The sequence below is a fragment of the Dendropsophus ebraccatus genome, chromosome 6, assembly GCF_027789765.1.
Source record: "Dendropsophus ebraccatus isolate aDenEbr1 chromosome 6, aDenEbr1.pat, whole genome shotgun sequence".
In the NCBI taxonomy this organism is placed as follows: domain Eukaryota; kingdom Metazoa; phylum Chordata; class Amphibia; order Anura; family Hylidae; genus Dendropsophus; species Dendropsophus ebraccatus.
The window spans coordinates 107,122,025-107,145,027 of NC_091459.1; the positions used below are offsets into that span (position 1 = coordinate 107,122,025).

General features: G+C 45.1%; 1 protein-coding gene across 3 annotated transcripts in view; it reads right to left on the reverse strand.

Moving 5' to 3' along the window:
• Positions 1-23,003, reverse strand: part of PIK3CB (phosphatidylinositol-4,5-bisphosphate 3-kinase catalytic subunit beta) — a 123,362-nt gene that overhangs the window by 32,377 nt on the left and 67,982 nt on the right. For all 3 annotated transcript variants that reach the window (XM_069975557.1, XM_069975556.1, XM_069975559.1), the window contains 3 exons: positions 13,045-13,226; positions 12,379-12,604; positions 584-807 (listed from right to left, as the gene is read on the reverse strand). In XM_069975557.1, the coding sequence (XP_069831658.1) occupies positions 584-807; positions 12,379-12,604; positions 13,045-13,191 (597 nt within the window). In that variant the 5' untranslated portion in view covers positions 13,192-13,226. The remainder of the gene's footprint in view (positions 1-583; positions 808-12,378; positions 12,605-13,044; positions 13,227-23,003) is intronic.

Here is a 23,003-nt window from a genome sequence, read left to right on the forward strand (position 1 = left end):
AATTGTATGATTTATAAGCTGAAGAGCCCTTAAAGGGGTTATCCAGCGCTACAAAAACATGGCCACTTTTCCCCCTACTGTTGTCTCCAGTTCAGGTGTGGTTTGCAATTAAGCTCCATTTACTTCAATGGAACAGAGTTTCAAAACCCCACCCAAACTGGAGACAACAGGAGGGGAAAGTGGCCATGTTTTTGTAGCGCTGGATAACCCCTTTAAAGGGGTTATCCAGTGCTACAAAAACATGGTCACTTTCTTTCAGAGACAACACGACTCTTGTCTCCAGTTCAGGTGCGGTTTGCAATTAAGCTCCATTGACTTCAATGGAACTGAGCAGCAAAACCCTGCCCAAGCTGGAGACAAGAGTGAGGCTGTCTCTGGAAGAAAGTGGCCATGTTTTTGTAGCCCTTGATAACTCCTTTAATTTCAGCATATTCCATAATGTTATTCCAATGTAACAATATCACACCCACAACAAGTACAATATATGAATGCAACATATAGCTTGGTGTTCCCACATTGTGGGGCTCTCTAGGCTGGAAAGAATTGAAAGGATGGTTTAAGGATGAAAAAAGTCTCATTGTACCCGACAGTTCTCAAAGTGGATGGCCACCACCAGGTTTCTCCCAGACAACTTGTCTTGAACATTATCCTGTATGGAAGGCTCGAGTTCAGGAGGAAAAGTGCATTTAAGCCATTCCACCCAGGTCAGACTAAGCATGGACTGGATCTTGTCTTCACTGATCTTCCTCATCTTACTCCGAAATTCTTTGACCTCGTTGTCCTGAAGGGCATCAAACTCATGGAGACCTGTGTTTAAAAAGAAAAGCAAAATCAGCCCTTCTGGATGAAAATAATATACCATAATATATAATATAATGACCAAACCTCAATAATTGAATGCAATGCCAATTTTTTTGTATTTTCTGCATCCAGCCTTTGTCTTTATTAAAGCTTCCATTTTTTGTGGGTCTTGATTTCTGTGTTTAGTTGAAGAGGTCCGGTGAGCTACATCTAAAACCCCTCAGCCAGCCCTGTATTGATAAAGGGCAAGAACCCAGAAACAGAGAAGTCTACAGATAGACAACTCTTCCTTTTGGAGGAGACTCTGGCTTTGGTAGTATGAAATAGTTTTCTTCCTTGTGGAGAATACCTAATTTACTTGGTCACGTGACACACATATTACACGGCCCAATGACTATTGTAGATCTGCTAGGTCGGCCCACGCTTACTCGGCTTGATAAACGTGCAGCAAGGGCTGCATGGACATCGTTACCGATGTCCATGCAGCCCTTGCCTTAACTGTAAAAAAATAAACTTTATGCTTTACCTTTATCTTTCTATGCTCCCCATGTCCTCTAGTTTCTGCCCGCAGCCGCTGCTCGCACTTTCTCTGAAGTGACAGGCTGCTCAGCCAATCACTAGCGAGACAGGAGAGTACGGCAGCCAGTGATTGGCTTGGCGGCCTGTCACTTCAGAGACCAGCTCAGAAAATCAAACTGCGGCTGCAGCTAGCAAGCACGAGCTTCACAAGTAAGAATAAAGTGTATTATCCTTTCTAGTCCCTCCACCGTCGGCTTGACATTAATATTACACGCAGTGATGCTCGGCCAGTGGCCAATGATTTTTAGCTTAAATGAAACCATCAGCCGATGATCGTTTACATCAGCTGATTGTTGTCTTTATTACATGGAGTGATAATCTGCTGAATTGTCCTGATTTGGCAGATTATCGCTCCGTGTAATAGGGCCCTCAGACCCCAACCAGTCAAAACTTCTGAAACGTCTCTAAGACTCTATGGCCATTTAAATCACTCATTGGATCTCTTCAAGGCGAACATCTTATTAGAACAGCACATTAATGACAGATGTTACTTTGACATCTTACTGATGTCATAAAATGGAATAATAAACGATTAAGTAACTAGATAAAGTTACTGACGTCAGGCTGGCTTCAGAGCAGAAATCACTGTATTAGTTCTTCCCGTACAGACCACACCGCTAATAAGTCCATTGTGTAATCAGATTGCAATATTATTGACAGGTCTTATGAGTAATAGCTAGTCTGCGATGGTTTAAGGGGTTAGATGGAAAGGGCATTTTGCTGTGGGTCCCAAACTTCAAAGACGTTTCTTGGACTAAGATTCCATCCATATGGTTACAATACATAACCTAAGATATTAGTTGGGGGACATTGCAGAGATGTTTAAGCCATTTTATGCTGCATTTGCAAATGCGTTTCTCCTGAAGATATAAAATTTAAAGGTAAACACTCAAACAAGTTTAATTTAAATAAATGTATTTGTTGTTTCATGTAAATACAATAAAAACCTTTGGATAAATGGAAGTCTTTATAGTGTCCCTTTATAGTGGGATTCTTTCCCACTCATCGACAATGGAGAGATGTAATTGTACTCTGGACAGTATAGTTGCCAAAGGTATAATACACAGGTCCTATTGTAAGGACTTTCGTAGGATACTCACTGGACGTAGCATAGTTTCCTCACTAACCGTACCATCCAGCATGCAGTTGTGTTCTACAACTGTGGTATTATATTGGGTGCAGAGGTTGCCTAAAAGTACACTTGAGAAAATAAGCAAGCAATACTCATTCCTAGACATGAACGAAGGAGTCGGAAATTTGTTTTGTGAGTTTTGCGAATTTCCGGTTAAAATTGGCAAATTGAATGTTAACAAATTTCATTAAAACAGCCAAAACTATAGTAGCTAGCATATTGGCACTATTACAGGTTATCTCAACTGTCCTCCTTCCTTGCTGTAGGCCGAGGTCCGGGCGGTGGCGGCGGGCGGGGCGGCTGACGGTCCGAGGGAGGGGGGGCGGGAGCGGGTGCCAAGTTCCGTGGGGCTTGCTGACTGTGCCGGCGCTGCACTGCAGGAGACCAGGGGCCACAGACGTCAGGGGTGGCGGCCGGCGTTGAAAGCTGGGGGCGGCCACTTAGTTGGGGGGGGGGTTCGCTGAGTGGGCGGCGCTGCAAGAGAGGGACAGCGGTGGAGCCGGGCAGAAGAGTGAAGTGGGTCCGGGGGGTGCCGGCGGCCTCTCAACTGATCTGGAATCCCAGGCACTTTCCTGATACATATCAGGAAAGTGCCCGTGATTCCGGCGCTCCCATAGACTTCACCCGGAATTCCGGACGAAAATAGGACCGGTTCTAAAAAATTTGGTTCTATTTTACGGAATGGACAGCCTTCCGGAAAAATCCGGAAAAGTGTCCGTCACTAATACAAGTCTATGGGTCCGGAAATCCGTCCGGATTTCCTGATAGGAAATCCGGGTGCTTTTTCCGGACATGTGAAGGGGGCCTAAAAGTGTCAAAAATCGGAAAATCACAATGAAAAAAAAGTCAATCAGCCAGTCAGTCATCCAATTCCTCTCCTTTCTGTCCCTAAATCACTCTGTTAGGGCATGTGCAAACTACTGAAACACCCGTCGCAGATTTTGAAGCTCGCACCCGCTCGCGGGCTCAGGCGGCTGTGTGCATTTCTGCTGCTTCCATAGTTTGACAGAAGCATTCTTCGGGCAGATGGCAGAATCTGGCAAACCATAGAATGGAGTCTATGAAAGCAGCAGAGATGCGTGCGACCGCCAAAGTCCGCGAACAGATGCAAGCTGCTGAATCCTCGTCGGGTGTTCCATCGGGATTCCGTAGTGTGCACATACTCTTAGGGCCAGTTCACACGGAGTAAAAGTGGCGGAATTCCGAGCGGAGAGGCGTGGAGAGAAGAGGCGTGCGTGCCTCCCATAGACAGCCTGTATGACATGGAGTCTGGCAGGATTTTCCACAATGGAATTCCACCTTAGTCTCTCCCTGCTGTGCTCTAACTGCCTGTTGAGATCCTGCTCTCTCCTCCACACACAGCCGACTGACCACCTCTGTTACCGAACCGCCTTATATATATGGGGAGGTGCTGACATCACAGAGGGGCCTGCAGCTGATTGGACAGGCACTAGAAATTATGGTTAATCCCTTTCTCCCACCCACTGACGCTCCAGACAGCATGTGCAGCCACCATTTTGTTTTGTTTTTACAAATTTCCTAAACGACTCAGCAGCGATTTGCATTTTTCTAATCCATCTTCACTACTGTTACAATGCTCACGGGTCCCCACTGATGACCACTTCCTCTACCCATTCAGCCAATCATTGGCTGCAGGAGTGACTCACTATAGAATGAATGAGCAGGCATTTTCTTGCATGGGAAATGGGGCTCAGAGGGGACCTGGTGAACACTGGAGCAACAGTGGTGGAGGATTGGGCAGGTGAGTATTACAAAAAAATAAAGGACAAGCAATCCCTTTCAGTTGACCTTTAGGAATAAGATGCTAATCACCATTTATTACTGAACTGTGACAGCACCAAATCTGTCCCGATGGATTCCACTGACCGCGTTCTGTTGGGTTCCCACTAATTGTCCGTTGGTTTGGTGGGAAAAATAGCATTCACTGGTTTTGTTTTCATTGAATCTGACAGAATCTATAGTGTTGGAGCCAAAAACTTTTTATTTGTTTTGATGCTAGGAAAGAAACAAATGTGGCAATTATTACAGCTCCCCCTGGAGGGGTTACTCAGCATTACAGCTGATGAGAAAGCAGAGCTAGCGCCTTGGACCTTATTACCTGATGGGGTTAAAATTCATAGTAAGAGCTCGTACACAGGTGCAGGCCCGTAGTGGTTCCAGACCCTGGATTTCCAGTGTTTTGAGCATCTGGGGGCCTGATCTATGCATTCCTGCATATGATATCTCTCCCCCAAGTCCTGACAGCTCTGTGGCACGGCTCCGCATTAAACCAAACCCAGAGCTGTGGATAACCAGCACCATTTCTCTCTCAGGCACAAAGAGAGATCACGCGCTCATTTCCATGAAACTTGTTTTAAGTGATTTCAAACATCTGACAGCACCCTGAAGGTAGAGGAGGGTGGGGGGCTGGACGGAGGAAATAGGCATTTATTAGAAACAAACCAGCGCATTGTGGACTGGGAGTTGAAACTAAAGTCTTCTGAGGCTTCTTCACACTTTTTGTATGATGTACTACTATTACATTCAATTTATTGCTTTTATTTAATTATTATGTAAGATTTGTTAAATGATGTGTTTTAGTGTATAAAACTCCATTCTCTATCACTGCAATCAACTTGGTTGTAGTTTTTCCATGCAGAAACAATAAACCATGTCTGAACACTACCTTAAAGTGGTACACTAGAGAAAAAAAAATGCTTTTAAATCAACTGGTGCCAGATAGTTATACAGATTTGAACATTAATTCTATTTTAAAATCTGTAATCTTCCAGTACTTATCAGCTGCTGTATGTGCTGCAGGAGATATTGCTCAGGGGTCCCATTCACTGCAGCCAGGGTCCTGCAGCTCTGCTAGCTGCACCGTCATGACCCCAGCTGAGTCAGCCAATCAGTGACTGGGGGCAGGACACCCCAGCATTGGGCCCCTGGAACGGCGCAACAGAGGCATGAGGAGGGGTGAGTTTACATGTTAGTTATTTTCACCCCCACCCGCTGGCCTGCTGATTTTAGTCCTTTAAAATGAATGCAAATTGACAATTTCAACCAAAATGATAATTCATTATCTTTAAAGTGTCACTGTCGTTATTTTTTTTTTTATAAACTCTTTATTTAATAACATTTTCTGATAGAAGAGAGTCGAACAGCAGGGGTAGACACACCCCGAGCAACGAAATAACAATAATACAATGAACAGTGAGCTCATATGAATGGGCAGATATTTCAGAGAATGACAGATATTACAAAAAACTAAATCAGTGCGTGGCAGACGCACCCACTAGTATAGTAAGTCCCCCCCCTCTGACAACCTCCCTCCATCTTTCCTACTATCGTAACAAACAAAGAGAAGACCATCGTAGTGCGATGGAGCATAGAGAAGGTAGAGAGTGGATAAGTGTTATCCGAGAAATAGGAAACAAATCAGGGGAAGCGAGGAAGAGAAAAAAAGGGGTGGGGGAGGAGGGAAAGGGGAGGGGGGGGTGGGGAAGGTTATTCGAGGTAAAGGGGTAGGAGTCACTGTTGTTATAACTTTCAAAATCTAAATCAAGAGTAAATGTGAAATGAAGTAAGTTTGCAATATACATTCATTATTTTTTTGTTGTTATCAAGCTGTAAAACAAAGCTGAACTTACCAGAAATCCAGGTCCAGTCTCCTGAAGGAAGATTTTATGACTTGTGCTGGTTGTAAAAAACAGACTAAAGACAGGAATTCCGGCCAGTACACGGCTCAATGTGTCCATCAATGACATGACTGCCTTCTCTGTGAGCGCTCAGATGGCCTGGGATACACAGGACTTCATGTTTTCTGACTGTTTCTTGATTTTGATAAACAAAACAGTCAGAAAACAGAAAGTGCCGTTTTCTCTATGATAACTAAAAAATAAATAATGAATGTAAATTGCAAAGTTGCTTTATATTACATCTACTGTTGATTTAGATTTTGAAAGTTATAATGATAGTGACACTTTCAATGGGCACTGTCACTTAAAAAAAAAACCTTTTGACATGTTGCAGAGAGATTTAGAAAAACGGAGACACAACAGCACCTTGAAATGAAGTCCGTAAACAGAGCTTGAGTAGGTGGATGCACGCTGGAAAACTTTTACTCCTAAAAGGGTCAGTTTACACTAAGTAAATTCGGTGAATTGGAATTCACTTAAGTGTCAAACAGCATCTCTATGGGAGGGCTTGCACGCCTCCGCTCTCCTTCACTATCCGCTCAAAGAATTGACATGTCAATTGGAGGAGAGCGGAATTCCGCTGAATTTACTCAGTGTGAACTGGCCCAAAGCCAGCAGATAGGTTTGACAAAATCCAACAGCATCCAGTTTTGAAGCAAAAATCCAAAGATTGTATTGCATGACCATAGTACAACAGCGATGTTTCCACCCGTAAAGGTCTTTGACAAATTCCTCAACGGGTCGAAACGTCGCTGTTGTACCATGTACGTGCAATAAAATCTTTGGTATTTTGCTTAAAAAACCGGCTGATGTTTGATTTCATCATTCCTTTACATTATATAGATATGTCAAAAGTTTTGATTGGTCTGGGCATTCGGATCACGGCCAATCACATTAACAAGCTTTTTCTTCCAGCTCTGTGTCACATGACAGGGATACTGTAGAAATATGTAGAAGACGGCACTTCCGTGGCGGTGGTGCTCGAGGTGAGAAAAATGTTCAGATATTAGGAAGAGCCCGGCACTCACCAAGTAAATTATGCTTCTTTATTGTAGTGTAGCAAACATATGGTACAAGGACGTGTTTCGGCCAAGCATGGCCTTCATCAGCTTAGGGGTGTACCCCTAAGCTGATGAAGGCCATGCTTGGCCGAAACGCGTCCTTGTACCATATGTTTGCTACACTACAATAAAGAAGCATAATCTACTTGGTGAGTGCCGGGCTCTTCCTAATATCTGAACATGACAGGGATAGACTACCAATGTAACTCTATGAGACCAGTTGCACACACAGAGGAAGTGCATCGCCACATGCTTCTCTCCCTGCTCATTCTGAATGCTCTGCCTCCAACTGATTGACACTTCTAGCATGTCTTTATGACCTGTTGAGTTTTTTGTTTTTTTTAGGTGGCAGGTACACATTAACAAATGATCTTTTATATGTCCAATGACTGTCATCATCTGCAAAAAACAAATCAGTCATTTTTTGGCCACTCTTCATATGAAAGATCTTTGTGTAAGGCTATGCTGGTGAAACCACTGTCCATCAGACAATCTTTTGTTGAACTGTAAACCTACTTCTGTCTTAAAGGGGTTATCCAGCAGAAAAAAAAATGTTTACTTCAAAGCAACTGGTTTCAGAAAGCTATATAGATTTGTAATTTACTTCTATTTAAAAATCTTCAGTCTTCCAGTACTTATCAGCTGCTGTATGTCCTGCAGGAAGTGGTGTATTCTCTCCAGTCTGACACAGTGTTCTCTGCTGATACCTCTCTCCGTGACAGGAACTGTCCAGACTAGTAGCAAATCCCCATAGAAAACCTCTCCTGCTCTGGACAGTTCCTTTCTCGGCCAGAGATGTCAGCAGAGAGCACTGTGTCAGACTGAAAAGAAAACATTTCCTGCAGGACATACAGCAGCTGATAAGTATGGGAACATTTGAGATTTTTAAATAGAAGTAAATTATGAATCTATATAACTTTCTGAAACCAGTTGATTTAAAAGAAAAAAAAAAGCGTACCCCTTTAAGTGTATGACCACCAGTAACCAATCAAATTTATGCCAAAAGAATACATGACCATATCATGGATCCACGACCTGTAAGATGGCTATGGGCCCCAATTTTGTCTCTTTGTGTATGTGATCTGATATAATAAAACAATTATTTCCCATATGAATTGTATGTTCGATCATATGCCATACTCCATGGAGGGCCTATACATAGGCTGCAATATAGAGTCATACCATGTTTAGTCAGTGTCGTATCCATTATATTTTTTCCCACTAAAAACAATGTATTTACATTGGAATCATTTGTATAGGTGAAATTGTACAGCTGTGAGTCAGTATTTTCCATTTATGTGTATGAAGGAGGACGGGCTGAGAAGAAGGGGACAGAAAAAAATCCAATCCACCTAAGTGTTATCCTCCCAGGAACAGACACCTCCTTATGTGTGATGGCCCTGATGCATCCGCTAAAAGCTCTGGGATCTGGTGACAACAATCTAATATGTAAGTGTATTAGCTTTCAATTCATGGCAGTAAAAATGGGGACAAAACATAGAAACACTAAAAATGTCAAAACTTCTGAAGCAGCACACAAATGAAAACCATAAAATCTCTCGCAGGGCCCATGGTTAGGAAGTCTATTAGATCACACTTATTATGGTTTATATATAAGACCACATGTCACTCATTGTGCGCAAAGCCCAGCCAACTTTGGCGCTGGATTCCAAATTTGAGGCCATCTATAGGGAGAATAGATTTGGGAGAGGATCATGCTGAGGCTTGGAAAGTCAAACGTTCTCTTCTTCATCTGCCAAAGTCAAGTCAAAGCTTGTCATTCAGGGCAGAGCCGGCAGATCTCTGGGAGATTGTGGGAAGAGCGCCAAAGTTATTTCACTGTGCTCCACTAACCTGAGAACTCGCTGGAGTCAGACTGCTGACACAGTACACAAGGTTAGAAACTAAAGGGCTCTGGAATGTTTAACCGGGAAGCAAGCTGCAGCCAAACATTCCCTCCAAATCGAGAAGTATTCGTACAGCGAATCCCACGTAAATGCCATCTCCTGACTCTCAGTCCTCACTGTCAGGTGGCGTATTCTCTACAGCCATGCATGTCATCACCAGCTATGGATCACTAGTGGTATAATCCTTACTACCATAAGTTATTACATCAGAGGGCTTTTGTAGTTTTACCCCAGCCAGGCCCAGAGTACAGCCCCAATCCCATACTAGAGATGAGCAAAGCGAATCTGACCTTAAATTCGCTTCATAGCAATACACAAATTCACTTCGCAAATTCACTAAACAAGTGTCTCTTACAGTACTGTCTTTTGGCAGGAACAAGGGATTATCCATAATCCCTAGCGCCTGTGCAATCAGCTGCAAACCCCACTGTGATGTCACCACCTCCACCCTCTATATAAGATGATTGGCTTCCTGGAGGCGGCCAGTCAGCTGTGTATAGTGGAGAGCAGGTTACAGCAGGCAGTTAGAGCAGGGAGAGAAATACAGAGAGATGGGGACAGAGAGGAGGGTGGATTTTGGGTGATTTTCTGTGGGAGCAGTGCAGCCATTTTCCAGTATACCAAGTAACTGGATGACTGTTGTTCATTATACCAAGTCACTGGGTGCTGGGTGTGCATTATACCAAGTCACTGGGTGCTGGGTGTGTATTATACCAAGTCACTGGGTGCTGGGTGTGCATTATACCAAGTCACTGGGTACTGGGTGTGCATTATACCAAGTCACTGGATGCTGGGTGTGCAGTATACCAAGTCACTGGATGCTGGGTGTGCAGTATAGGAAGTCACTGGGTACTGGGTGTGCATTATACCAAGTCACTGGGTGCTGGGTGTGCATTATACCAAGTCACTGGGTGCTGGGTGTGCAGTATACCAAGTCACTGGATGCTGGGTGTGCAGTATAGGAAGTCACTGGGTGCTGGGTGTGCATTATACCAAGTCACTGGGTGCTGGGTGTGCAGTATAGGAAGTCACTGGGTGCTGGGTGTGCAGTATAGGAAGTCACTGGGTGCTGGGTGTGCAGTATAGGAAGTCACTGGGTGCTGGGTGTGCATTATACCAAGTCACTGGGTGCTGGGTGTGCAGTGTAGGAAGTCACTGGGTGCTGGGTGTGCAGTATAGGAAGTCACTGGGTGCTGGGTGTGCAGTATAGGAAGTCACTGGGTGCTGGGTGTGCATTATACCAAGTCACTGGGTGCTGGGTGTGCAGTGTAGGAAGTCACTGGGTGCTGGGTGTGCATTATACCAATCACTGGGTGCTGGGTGTGCATTATACCAAGTCACTGGGTGCTGGGTGTGCAGTGTAGGAAGTCACTGGGTGCTGGGTGTGCAGTATAGGAAGTTACAGTGAACACAGTGTCCATCTTAATAACTCACTAGGTGATCATTTACCAATGTCCACTTCTGTCCTGGGAGACCATTGATATGACGCGGACGATCCACCAACCTTCACTACTGTCCAAGGCGGAAATTGAATGATTAACGGGCTGATTGACATTTTAAGAAAATTAACATTTTCCAATTTTGACACTGTCATGGCAATAGCTGTTGAAAAAATTGCTACTCTGTAATAGTCCTACTATTGTTTGCCTGTTTTAATGAAAATTCGTTTGTATGCAATTCACGAATATTCGAAAAAACTTCGCAAAACAAATTTCTGAGTGATTCGCTCATCTCTGTTCCATACCACTGGAGGGGTCTATTTACTGTTCAGAAAATATTGCATGAGTGTTGTGCTTTGTTATCTCTAGCTCTTTTGCCACGTCTGTACTTTTATTTGGCAGAATTTTTTTTTTTTTTTTTTTTTTTAAAAAGCTTAAATGTTGATGGGCCAAATTCTTGTATCCTTATCTCTTTTAAGTGAGTACAAGGTTTGGAGGACGGGGGGGAGGGAGGTTGTCAAGAATCAACCTGGCAGAAGAAGAAGAAGAAGACACCCCTGCTTTTCTACAGAGCTCCCAGCAAGATATGGGTGGCACTGAGCCATATGGAGGTAAGGACTACTCACACCCTATTTACACAGCCTTTTCTTAAAAAATGAAAGTATCAACAATGACCAATAACAAATGGCCAGGTGCTTTTTTTGTCATAATGCATCAGATAACCCCTTTAATTGGAGCAGTATTCAGGTTCTAGTCTGGGATATCTGAAATACTTTAAAGCCTGATATAGAAGGAATTGTTAACATTAATAGAAAGCATTTCCAGCAGTAGGTGCTTTCCCGTCCCCATTGGATTTTCCCAGTCCTAATCCAGGAAGATACAGAGCGAAAAACATACGAAATGCTATGTGTACTCCACTGACAACATGCACAGCAGCACAGCATTTACTGCAGTCACTTTTAAAGTCTTGAAGTTGAAAGGTTACACTTTACAGTAATATTCATGGGCGAGATGAGATGTACAGATATACTAAATCACGAGATCCAGCACACTTGAGGGAATGTGTGGACCAGTATACAGGCTATTCTGTCTATTGTATGGCCTAAGGGCCCTATTACACAGAATGATAATCTGCCAAATCAGGCCAATTCGACATATTATCACTCCATGTAACAAAGACAACAATCAGTCGAAGAGAGGATCATCAGCTGATCGTTGTCTTTTAGCAAGTTTAAAAATCATCGGCCACCGACCGTGCATCTCTACATGTATTAGCGATGCGCAACTGATGGCTGTTCGTAGTTAGGAAAATAATAAAGTTTATACTTGCATGTCTAAGATCCCCCGATGCCTTTACCCCATGTTTCTGCTCCCCGCAGTTGCCTCTGACACTTTTGGCCCCGTACCTGTACTGACAGGCTGCTCAGCCAATCACTGGCTGCAGGACTGTCCCTTCTAAGCCATTGATTGGCTTAGTGGCCTGTCACTAAAGAGAAGTGTCAGAGATGGCTGCAGGAAGCAGGAAACGCAGGCACTAGGACACTGGAGGGTATGGGTAAGTATAAACTTTATTATTTACTATGTCAAAGTAAGGGCTGCATGGACATTGATGTCCATGCAGGCCTTCGTACACTTTTGTGAAGCCATCTAATAGGCTAAGTAAGTAACTGCTCATCGGGCCGTGCAATATAGCGCTAACTCTGTCTACTAGGAGAAAGTGAAGAGGTGGATGCCAAGAAGTGATGTCTAGTAACACGTTACCTTTTCCTATCAAGACTCCTATCTTGGAATCTAGTTTGTCCGCAGGATTGCAGCCCCTGGTCACCAGCTTTAGAACAGGCAGGAAGGGTCGTACGTCACAGAGCCGCCTGCTCTCGTCTTCCAGTTCCTCATGGACAGCTGTCTGATTCACACATTGGAACATATAGGAGTCAATTTCCAGGAGTAGATGGAAGAGGGGATAATTCTGTGCATCCTTCCACACAAGCTGTGAAGACAACAGAAAACATTTGGGGAAAGATGCAGAAAAGGAGCCTCCTATGTATATGGCTGTATACGTTAGAAAAAAAGTTTTTTTTTTTTATCTAAAAAATATAACATTACCTAAAGACAAATGGTTTGGTTCTTTCCAGAAGAGAAGCACACAGGCCTATAGCATTATACAATTTAGGAGACGCACAAGCCTAATGGCTCATAAACCCTTTAAACAGCCACACCAAATGTGCATCTGCCAGCATTAATAAAATTGGCTCATAATTGGATTGGGGGGCAAACCACTCCTGGAGCTCCCACGTGCCCCTTTGATGATAGCCAAGGCACTTTAAACACACTTGTGGTCACAACAGTTCAGTCCACTTTAAGTGAATGGGACCAAACTGTAGTCTTAGAAATGGCCACAACCATATGTACTCAATATATCGGTATTACCTGTTTAATCTGCAATATGGAAGCATCCCGCGGCACCTTCATCTGCACATAGATTCCAGTAGGGAGTAAAATATCCACAGACACTTTTGGAGAAAGCTGTATATCGTCCGCCCAGATGTCCATGGGGTCCGACACAGTGGGAGGCATTTTTTAGGATGAGGTACTACCTGTGAAACATGGCCCTGGAAGGAGAAACATAATATTAGTGTCACTGTGTGGTACCATGCACTATGACTACATCAGGGATGACCAACCTTCTGTACTATTTAAGCCACATTCAACTCAAAAATGATGATGTAAAGGGGTGTCCCACTCAAACATAACTTTTGATATGTTGCTGCCCATGGTGAGACTAACAATTCCTTCCATACTTGTTATTATCTTTTCAGTCTCCTTCCCCCAGTTCTGAGCTGCTGCTTTCTGCTGAAAACACAAAAATCTGTATGTGAGCTTTTCTCTCTGTCTTCCCCTCCTCCCCCTCCCTTTTGAGACAGCTAATGTAAACAAGTCCCTGACTGGCTTTATCTGCAACATTTCAGCTTCTTTGTGTTGCTGGTAAGGATATTCACAGTGAGTTCATTAGCAATTTGACCTCAGATTAACCCTCCCAGCATTACAAAGAAGCTACAATGTTGCAGATAAAGCCTGCCAGGGATCGAGAAAAAGAAGAGCTGTGGGCACTCACCGTATAGTAGACCGTCTTTATTCGTGCATTAATTTATGTAGAAAAACACTGTGGCAGGTAAAAAGCGGAGAGACGCCAAACCCCCCCTGCTATGACAGCTGTTTCACGCGACTTCTCCGCGCTTCATCATCATTCTGATGAAGCACGGAGAAGTCGTGTGAAACAACTGTCATAGCAGGGGGGGGTTTGGCGTCTCTCCGCTTTTTACCTGCCACAATGTTTTTCTACATGAATTAATGCACGAATAAAGACGGTCTACTATACGGTGAGTGCCCACAGCTCTTTTTTTTTCTCGATGATTGCTTATATCTGATATACTCTCTGCTGTGTAGTAGCACCCCGTAAACTGACCCATACTCCCACCATAAGCAACGGCACGCTACATAGGGCCCGGTTTGTCTGGATGGTAGTGCCGACCGCTATCTCTTTTGCTTTTACTATAAAGCCTGCCAGGGACTTGTTTACATGAGCTGTCTAAGAAGGGGGGGGGAGGCAAAGAAAAAGGCTCACACACAGATTTTTGTGTTTTCAGCAGAAAGCAGCAGCTGAGAACTGTGGGAAGGAGACTGAATAGATAATAACAAGTATGGAAGGTATGGTTAGTCTCATCATGGACAGCAACATATCTGAAGTTATGTTTGAGTGAAATGCCTCTTTAGGTTACAAACCCACTTGCCGGATCTGCAGCGAGTCTCCTTGCTGCGTTTTTGCAGGGAGACTCGCTGCAGATCCCGGCCCTATACTTTCAATAGCAGAGAAACTTGCAGCAGGGATGTACATCCCTGCTGCGATTTTGTCTGCAGCCCGCCCCATTAACCCCCCGTCCGCCGGACATTATACATTACCCGGTCCCCGTTCCTGCTTGCTTCGGGGCTCCCGGTGTCTTCACGGATCGCCCGGCCAATCAGTGCGCTGCGGCGGGGCAGCGCACTGATTGGCCGGGCGGAACGTGCCGGGAGCCGCTGAAGCAAGCAGGAGCCGGGATCAGGTAATATATATCCTGCCCGCCCCCCTGCAGCCCCGATCGCCCCCAGCCCCCGGCCGCACGATCACCCCCAGCCCCGCAGCTCCCGGCCGCACGATCGCCCCCAGCCCCCGGCAGCACGATCGCCCCCAGCCCCCGGCCGCACGATCGCCCCCAGCCCCCGGCCGCACGATCGCCCCCAGCCCCGAAGCCCCCGGCCGCACGATCGCCCCCAGCCCCCGGCCGCACGATCGCCCCCAGCCCCGAAGCCCCCGGCCGCACGATCGCCCCCAGCCCCCGGCCGCACGATCGCCTGCAGCCCCGCAGCCCCCGGCCGCACGATCGCCCCGCAGCCCCCGGCCGCACGATCGCCCCAAGCCCCCGGCCGCACGATCGCCTGCAGCCCCGCAGCCCCCGGCCGCACGATCGCCCGCAGCCCCGCAGCCGCCCGCAGCCCCGCAGCCGCCGGCTGCACGATCGCCCGCTGGGGGCGATCGTGCGGTCGGGGGCTGCAGGGCTGCAGGCGATCGTGCGGCCGGGGGCTGTGGGGCGATCGTGCGGCCGGGGGCTGCGGGGCTGGGGGCGATCGTGCGGCCGGGGGCTGCGGGGCTGGGGGCGATCGTGCGGCCGGGGGCTGGGGGCGATCATGCGGCCGGGGGCTGCGGGGCTGGGGGCGATCGTGCGGCCGGGGGCTGGGGGCGATCGTGCGGCTGGGGGCGATCGCGCGGCCGGGGGCGATCATGCGGCCGGGGGCTGCAGGGCTGGGGGCGATTGTGCGGCCGGGGGCGATATACATTACCTGATCCCGGCTCCTGCTTGCTTCAGCGGCTCCCGGCACGTTCCGCCTGGCCAATCATTGCGCTGCCCCGCCGCAGCGCACTGATTGGCCGGGCGGGTCGTGAAGACACCGGGAGCCCCGAAGCAAGCAGGAACGGGGACCGGGTAATGTATAATGTCCGGCGGCCGGGGGGTTAATGGGGCGGGCTGCAGACAAAATCGCAGCAGGGATGTACATCCCTGCTGCGAGTTTCTCTGCTATTGAAAGTATAGGGCCGGGATCTGCAGCGAGTCTCCCTGCAAAAACGCAGCAAGTAGACTCGCTGCAGATCCGGCAAGTGGGTTTGTAACCTTACTGTGGGGAAATAAGTAACAGGCATACAAGCATTATGGCATCCACTGGCACTGTACAGTAGCTGGGGCATCTCTGCAGTATTGTCAGGGTGACTTTTTGCCATAATAGGGTTCCTTTGGTGAACCATAAAGCTAGGGAACTACATGTGGCTCCAGTGCTTGGGGACCACTGCACTACATTGTGTAGCCACAAGATGGCTTCAGAAAGTTATACAGATTTGTAAATTACTTCAATTTAAACATCCCAAGTCTTCCACTACTTACCAGCTGCTTTATGTCCTGCAGGAAGTGGTGAATTCTTTCCATTCTGACATAGTGCTCTCTAATGCCACCTCTGTCCTTGACAGGAACTGTCCAAAGCAAGACAGGTTTTAAGGAATTTGCTACTGCTTTGGACAGTACCTGACATGGTCAGAGGTGGCAGCATAGAGCACTATGTCAGACTGGAAAGACTATACCACTTCCTGCAGGACATACAGCAGCTGATGTGTACTGGAAGACTGGAATGAGATTTTGAAATAGAAGTCATTTACAAATCTGTCTAACTTTCTGACACCGGTTGATTTGAAAACTCTGGAGTAGTTAACTTTTTTTTTTGCAAAAGGTCCTGTTCAGTCAACTATATACTGCAATATATACATATATTGAATACTGTGGTCAATGGGCGTCCAGACACATTCCTACACTAACAAGTGGAACTAGCTCATTGTTTTCTTTGACTATACAAATTTTGTAATCCGTTGAGGTGTTGAGGTTCAAAAAAGGCACATTACACACATTAAGGCTGGGTTCACACTACGTATATTTCAGTTAGTATTGTGGTCCTCATATTGCAACCAAAACCAAGAGTGGATTAAAAACACAGAAAGGATCTGTTCACACAATGGTGAAATTGAGTGGATGGCCGCCAATATATTTCAATATAACAGCCGTTGTTTTAAAATAACAGCAAATATTTGCCATTAAATGGCAACCATCCACTCAATTACAACATTGTGTGAACAGATCCTTTCTATGTTTTTAATCCACTCCTGGTTTTGGTTGAAATATGAGGACCACAATACTGACTGAAATATACGTAGTGTGAACGCAGCCTAACCCAACTGCAATGGTGTGAACACAGCCTCCGGATTGTAGTAATTCGGTAATTTACATAAAAGACACATTTGTAAAGCGGAACAAGGCACATAGTGATACAACATAGCACAGGGCTCTACACACAACGGGGAAGTAATAAGCTAAGCACATATATTAGTAAATGTATTAGTTATGATGTATTCAGAAACTGTGAATTCGGCTCTGCAAATCCATAGCAAACAGGTGGATGATGGGGCGTGTGTGTGTGGGTGTGTTTGTGTGTGAGAAATCTACATACAGTACAGCGCAGATAAAGCTCATTCATGCTGCAGAATGCATCTCTGCCCCAAAATCCACTGCAATCCACGCTGCGGATTTGTGGACTGACTACCCCACATCTTTATAGTTAGAGAAACGGGTTGTTCAGCGAAAATATATTTCTTTCAATCAGCTGTTGTCAGAAAGTTATCTAGATTTGTAATTTACTTCTATTACTATTAATATGAAAGATCTTTGTGTATGGCCATGCTGGTGAAACCACTGTCCATCAGATAATCTTATGTTGAACCGTAAACCTACTTCGGTCTTAAGGGGGTTATCCAGCAGAAATCTTTTTCTTTCAAATCAACCGAGTTCATAAAGTTATACAGATCTGTAATTTACTTCTATTAAAAAAAACCTCAAGTCTTTCCATACTTATCAGCTGCTGTATGTCCTGCAAGAAGTGGTGTTTTATTTACATTCAGAAACAGTGCTCTCTGCTGACACCTCTGTCCACATCAGAAACTGTCCAGAGCAGCAGCAAATCCCCATAGAAAACCTCTCCTGCTTAGGACAGTTCCTGCCTCGGCCAGAGATGTCAGCAGAGAGCACTGTGTCTGAATGTAAATAAAACAACACTTCCTGCAGGGCATACAGCAGCTGATAAGTATGGGAAGAACTGAGATTTTTAAATAGAAGTAAATTACAAATCTATATAACATTCTGACACCAGAATTTTTTTTTTATCGCTGGATAACCACTTTTAACACTTGCCAGGAAAGATTGCTGATGTTGTCGTGTTAAAGGGGTTGTTTCGAGAATTATATATAGGAGAAAACCCAAAACATACTCACTAATGTAGCCAATAACGACAGGTCATACTCACTAGAGTCGGTACAGACTTGAAGAGGGAAGAACTACTTTTTTTTTTTTTACTTTACTACATTTACCCATCTTTTCCACTCAGATAACTCCCGAAATGAGTTCCAGTTTACATCAGAGGACCACTCCACTAACGTAAAAGGAGAGAACTGCTGAACCCTGGTGCCTGCTGCTGCCTGACCTGATGTGGCGAGGGTTAATGCGTCATCCAGTCATGAGGCTAATACTAATAATATCACTTCCCTTAATTGTGTACGACAACAAACAGGATCATGTCAGCTGAACACAACCGGCATTGTCCTAGACTACAAGACGAGGAGTGATCCTGGTCCGGGGCCAGGCTCCCACAGAGCAAATGTCATACAATCAGAGGCAAAACTCGTCAGCAAATACATGAGATTCAAAGTACGGAGCATGGGCAGTACAGGAAAGGCACAAGACGACAGACACCATTCATTATAGAAACCAGAGTCCCCTCCACCCCCCCCCCCCCAGCCTCATCTCGCCAACCCATTTAATAGAGACAAGACACAATCTCCTAGTAGATGCGGCTCTGTGAGGAGACTGTAAAGATCATGTGCTAACAGGTCACCTTTCAATCCTCTGCTCTTATAGCGGACGATCATCCTGCTTATAAGCTCCAAATGTTCTCAGGCAAGACATGCAGTCTGCACAATGAGTGGTAACCCTATGGGGACGGCAGGCAGATCCTAGGGATTAATCACCGCCTCGTTTCAGGTCTGCGCAGGCACAATGCCCTCCTGCCCACGTAACCAGTACCTGCTGCCTGTTACATAACAAGAATGGGAACAGCCAAGTGTGAGGATTCACATCAAGCTAAAGAGAAGGAAGCAGCTTCTCATACTCACCTGCCTGGCAGACTATTACCTATCCCAGGGGTAGGGACCCTTGGCTCTCCAGCTGTTGCAAAACTACAACTCCCATCATGCCATCTCCCAAAACTACAACTCCCATCATGCCATCTCCCAAAACTACAACTCCCATCATGCCATCTCCCAAAACTACAACTACCATCTTGAGCTTTGGCTGTCCAGGATCACAGATCTTCTATATTAAACTCTTTAATGTACATGTATACAATAGAGAGAGTTATAGTAAGGGTCCTATTACACGGAGCAATTTTTAACGATTAACGACTATCGATAAACGATTGCAAACGAGATTGTTTATCGTTAACCTGAAATCGTTCACCATATTACACAGAACGACGGTCGTTAGTTACAATCGTTACTACGATCGTTATTATAATCGTTTATTCCTTCTGATCCCAGCAAAACAATTAACAATTTGCAATAACACTGAACGATTAGCGAAAAATTGCCTGCAATCATTGCCTGCAATTGCACAGAACGATTATCGTTTAAATTCGAACGATATAACAATTTTTTGCACGATAATCGCCCCGTGTAATAGGGACCTTAATGTCAGTTCTGTATATGATCTCAGAGCCTGGAATAAGATATATAAGATAAAGGAGCTGTATGAGGTTAGAAAAAAAAATTGGTTCCAGAGAAACAGCACCACTATTGTTCACTGGCAGTGACTGGTATGGCAGTGCAGCCTCCATTTCTTTAGATCTACTTGTAATTCATAGTTATTTGAACAACAAGGATGGCAATAATCTGACTTCTTGGTTGTTATATAGCCTGAGGCTTTCCAGCTAGCACAGAACTACAACTGCCGACTTGACTTGTCATCTACAGGGGGTCATGGCATGCTGGGAGTTGTAGTTTTGCAACAACTGGAGCTAAAGGGTGGAAACCACTACTAGAGTATGTGTTTGTATATGGAAGAAGAAGTTGCAAAGAGGTATGTGGAATCCTAGGTGTCTACGGAAAATGCTCTGTGAGTTGAAGCTTGTACACAGAGAGCTATAGCTATGTGTGTACAGAAATGCTTTGTAGCCCACTAAATAGCATCACTTCCCTCTGATAATACATTGCAGCTAAGCATTGTATCCTTTTTCTAGGTTAGTCTTACAGATGTATAATCAATATTATCATGTCAGTATTCATTACAACGTATCAATAAGCTGATCACCAGCAGCTACGTAGACACATTGAGGTTAAAGAAAAAATCCAATATAGTGATTGATACTAGCCTGAGCCTGACCCAGGGTAAATCAGATTACAGGCACTCAAGCTTTACTAGATCTTATCCATGATACTCAAAAGTTCTCATGATCCTATTGACCATATCCAAACACATCTGCTTCACCATTGTTATGTCCTAGATATGTAATTTTAGGCTATGTTCACGCAGCGTAAGAGACAGGCCGTTCCGTGACCTGCCCGGGTCACAGAGCGGCCGATCTCTGCAAAGGATGATCTTTCCGGCAGCAGTGCATCAGCGTGCGCACGGATCAGAATTCCTCATAGCACACAATGAAGTAAGCGTCCGGAGCCGCTTGCTTCATTGTGTAAACAGACAGGTCTTTCTGCGACCGCAATTCACTGAATTGCGGCCGCAGAAAACTGAAATGTCAGTTCTTTGAAGCGCTGCATGGGATCCCGACCGGCTGTACTTTTACGCTGTGTGAACATAGCCTTAAAGCTATACAACTAAATACAGGGGTCCTTCAAGGTACAATATTAATTGGAATCAGGACGACCATTGTACGTTGAACATATTAAATCTCAAGACCAAAACTTTATGACCATTCGTTCTGAAGGCCAAAATGTCATCCGAAAAGAGGAAAAATTTAAGTTTTAAAGGAAAATAATCAGATAACTAACATGGATAGAGCAAGTCCTTACATACAACAGTATTGGCCACGCAGTGTATCAAGCTGTTATCCTACAAAATGATGACCCTATGATATGGATTCTTAGGGGGGAAATAGCTGCATTTTGGTAACCCGGCTTCTGCACCATGAGACTATACCCTAGTAGATGTGTAACATTGCCATAGCATTAGACAACCCCCAGAAGATATATATGAGACATGTAAGCACCCCATGTATCAGGCAGGGTATTTTGATAGTTTTCTTGGTATGAGGAAGGTGCTCAGTGCAATAACACTCCCCTTTAGGTACAGTGATCCCTTAACTAGTTAAGGGATCACTGTACCTAAAGGGGAGTGTTATTGCACTGAGCACCTTCCTCATACCAAGAAAACTATCAAAATACCCTGCCTGATACATGGGGTGCTTACATGTCTCATATATATCTTCTGGGGGTTGTCTAATGCTATGGCAATGTTACACATCTACTAGGGTATAGTCTCATGGTGCAGAAGCCGGGTTACCAAAATGCAGCTATTTCCCCCCTAAGAATCCATATCATAGGGTCATCATTTTGTAGGATAACAGCTTGATACACTGCGTGGCCAATAGAAAACACTAGAAAACCACAGCAAACTGCCTGACTGCCCTGTGTTCAACTCCATTACAGCCACATCTCTCCTGCCCAACTTCTGCACCCTGGGACCCTAAAGCTTGAGCTATAGTTATATGCTTAAACCTTATGCACATAGCACATGGCATGGCGTGTTGGTACAGTATGTACATAGATGATCCAACCTAGCAGCAATGCATCTAGTTTGGTATACATTGTACAAATGAGAAATATACAATAAACAATAAAGACCCCATGCACCTGAATAGGAGCCCTATTCTGGCTTACGGTGATGGAAAACCATGGCATGATTGGATTGTGGTTTTGGAACAGTGCCAAGGATTCGCCATCACTGGCTTAGAACACATGAGGAGTAATATGCTTTAAGGCATCAGTAGCCATCTATACATCTGCACGGGTTGCACATATGATAAGTACTGCGTATGGGGCCAACCGGTAATACAAACGACAGCATAGATAAAGAGTACAAAAGCAACATTAACCACTGATAGTACATGCATTAGCCATGATTCAGTGGATCATGTGATTTATTCAGTCATTAGTTCTCCTTGTAATCCTAGGAGACACTTTTCTCATTACAATGAACAGGCAGTAATGTTCTTGCTGTTAGACGCAGGTCTTGAGCTCATTTTCTGCCTCTCATAAGTACAAAGCTATGGTTCAATCTAGTTGAACTCTGGAGATTTCCTTGTGCAGACTTGGGTCTACGACAGCACGCTTCACCATTTCCCAACACAGCCGGTAGAGAAGGGAAAACCACAAGATCCAGGTCCTTTGTTGCAGCATCAAAGCGCAGACATCAAACGGCACGCTGATTTCTCCATTTGGACGCAGTTGTCAGCAGAGCTAATTGGTTGCAGGAGAATGCGGCAAATAACAGGACGAATGATGATTACATGCCGTCCAGAATATGACGCGGCCACGGCCCATTTCCTCTCCATTGTGTAGCTGATATTTTTAGTGTTCCCGCAGAATAGGACTGTGACATTTCATTATCTAACTAATTACCAGTCTGATTACAAGGAACAGAGAGCTACGTCAGGTGGGGCCAGCGCTAAATACAACACAAACATGGCTCCTCGTACTAATGGGGGGGGGGGGGGGGGGGGGGGGGAAGGCTTTTTCAGCTGCATCTGTTCTATTCTTTAAAGGGGGGGGGGGGGGTCTCATGAAGAAAACCACTGCTCATATCTCCTATTAGGGCATATAAAATTAAAGACTGCATAGAGGCCCCAGTTGAGACCCCCCCCTCCCCCTTCCCCACAAACAGCTAATGCAATACTGCATGTCCCCAGCAGGGGCCACTGCGAGGAAAGTGTCTGTTTCGCCACTGCTACATACAGGTAGATACCATATTAAATTGGGCTAGCTGTTATAAATAGAGATGAGCGAATCTTGAACATGCTCAAATTTGTCTGAACTCTCTGCATTTGATGGCTGAAGTTAGAGGCCGCCCTAGAAAACATGGATACAGTCATAGGGGATCCAGGCAGCCACTGGTAATCAAATGCCGAGTGTTTAGGTTCAGACAAACATAAGCACGCTCATCTCTTTTTATTTTTATTTTTTTACGTCCCTGGGC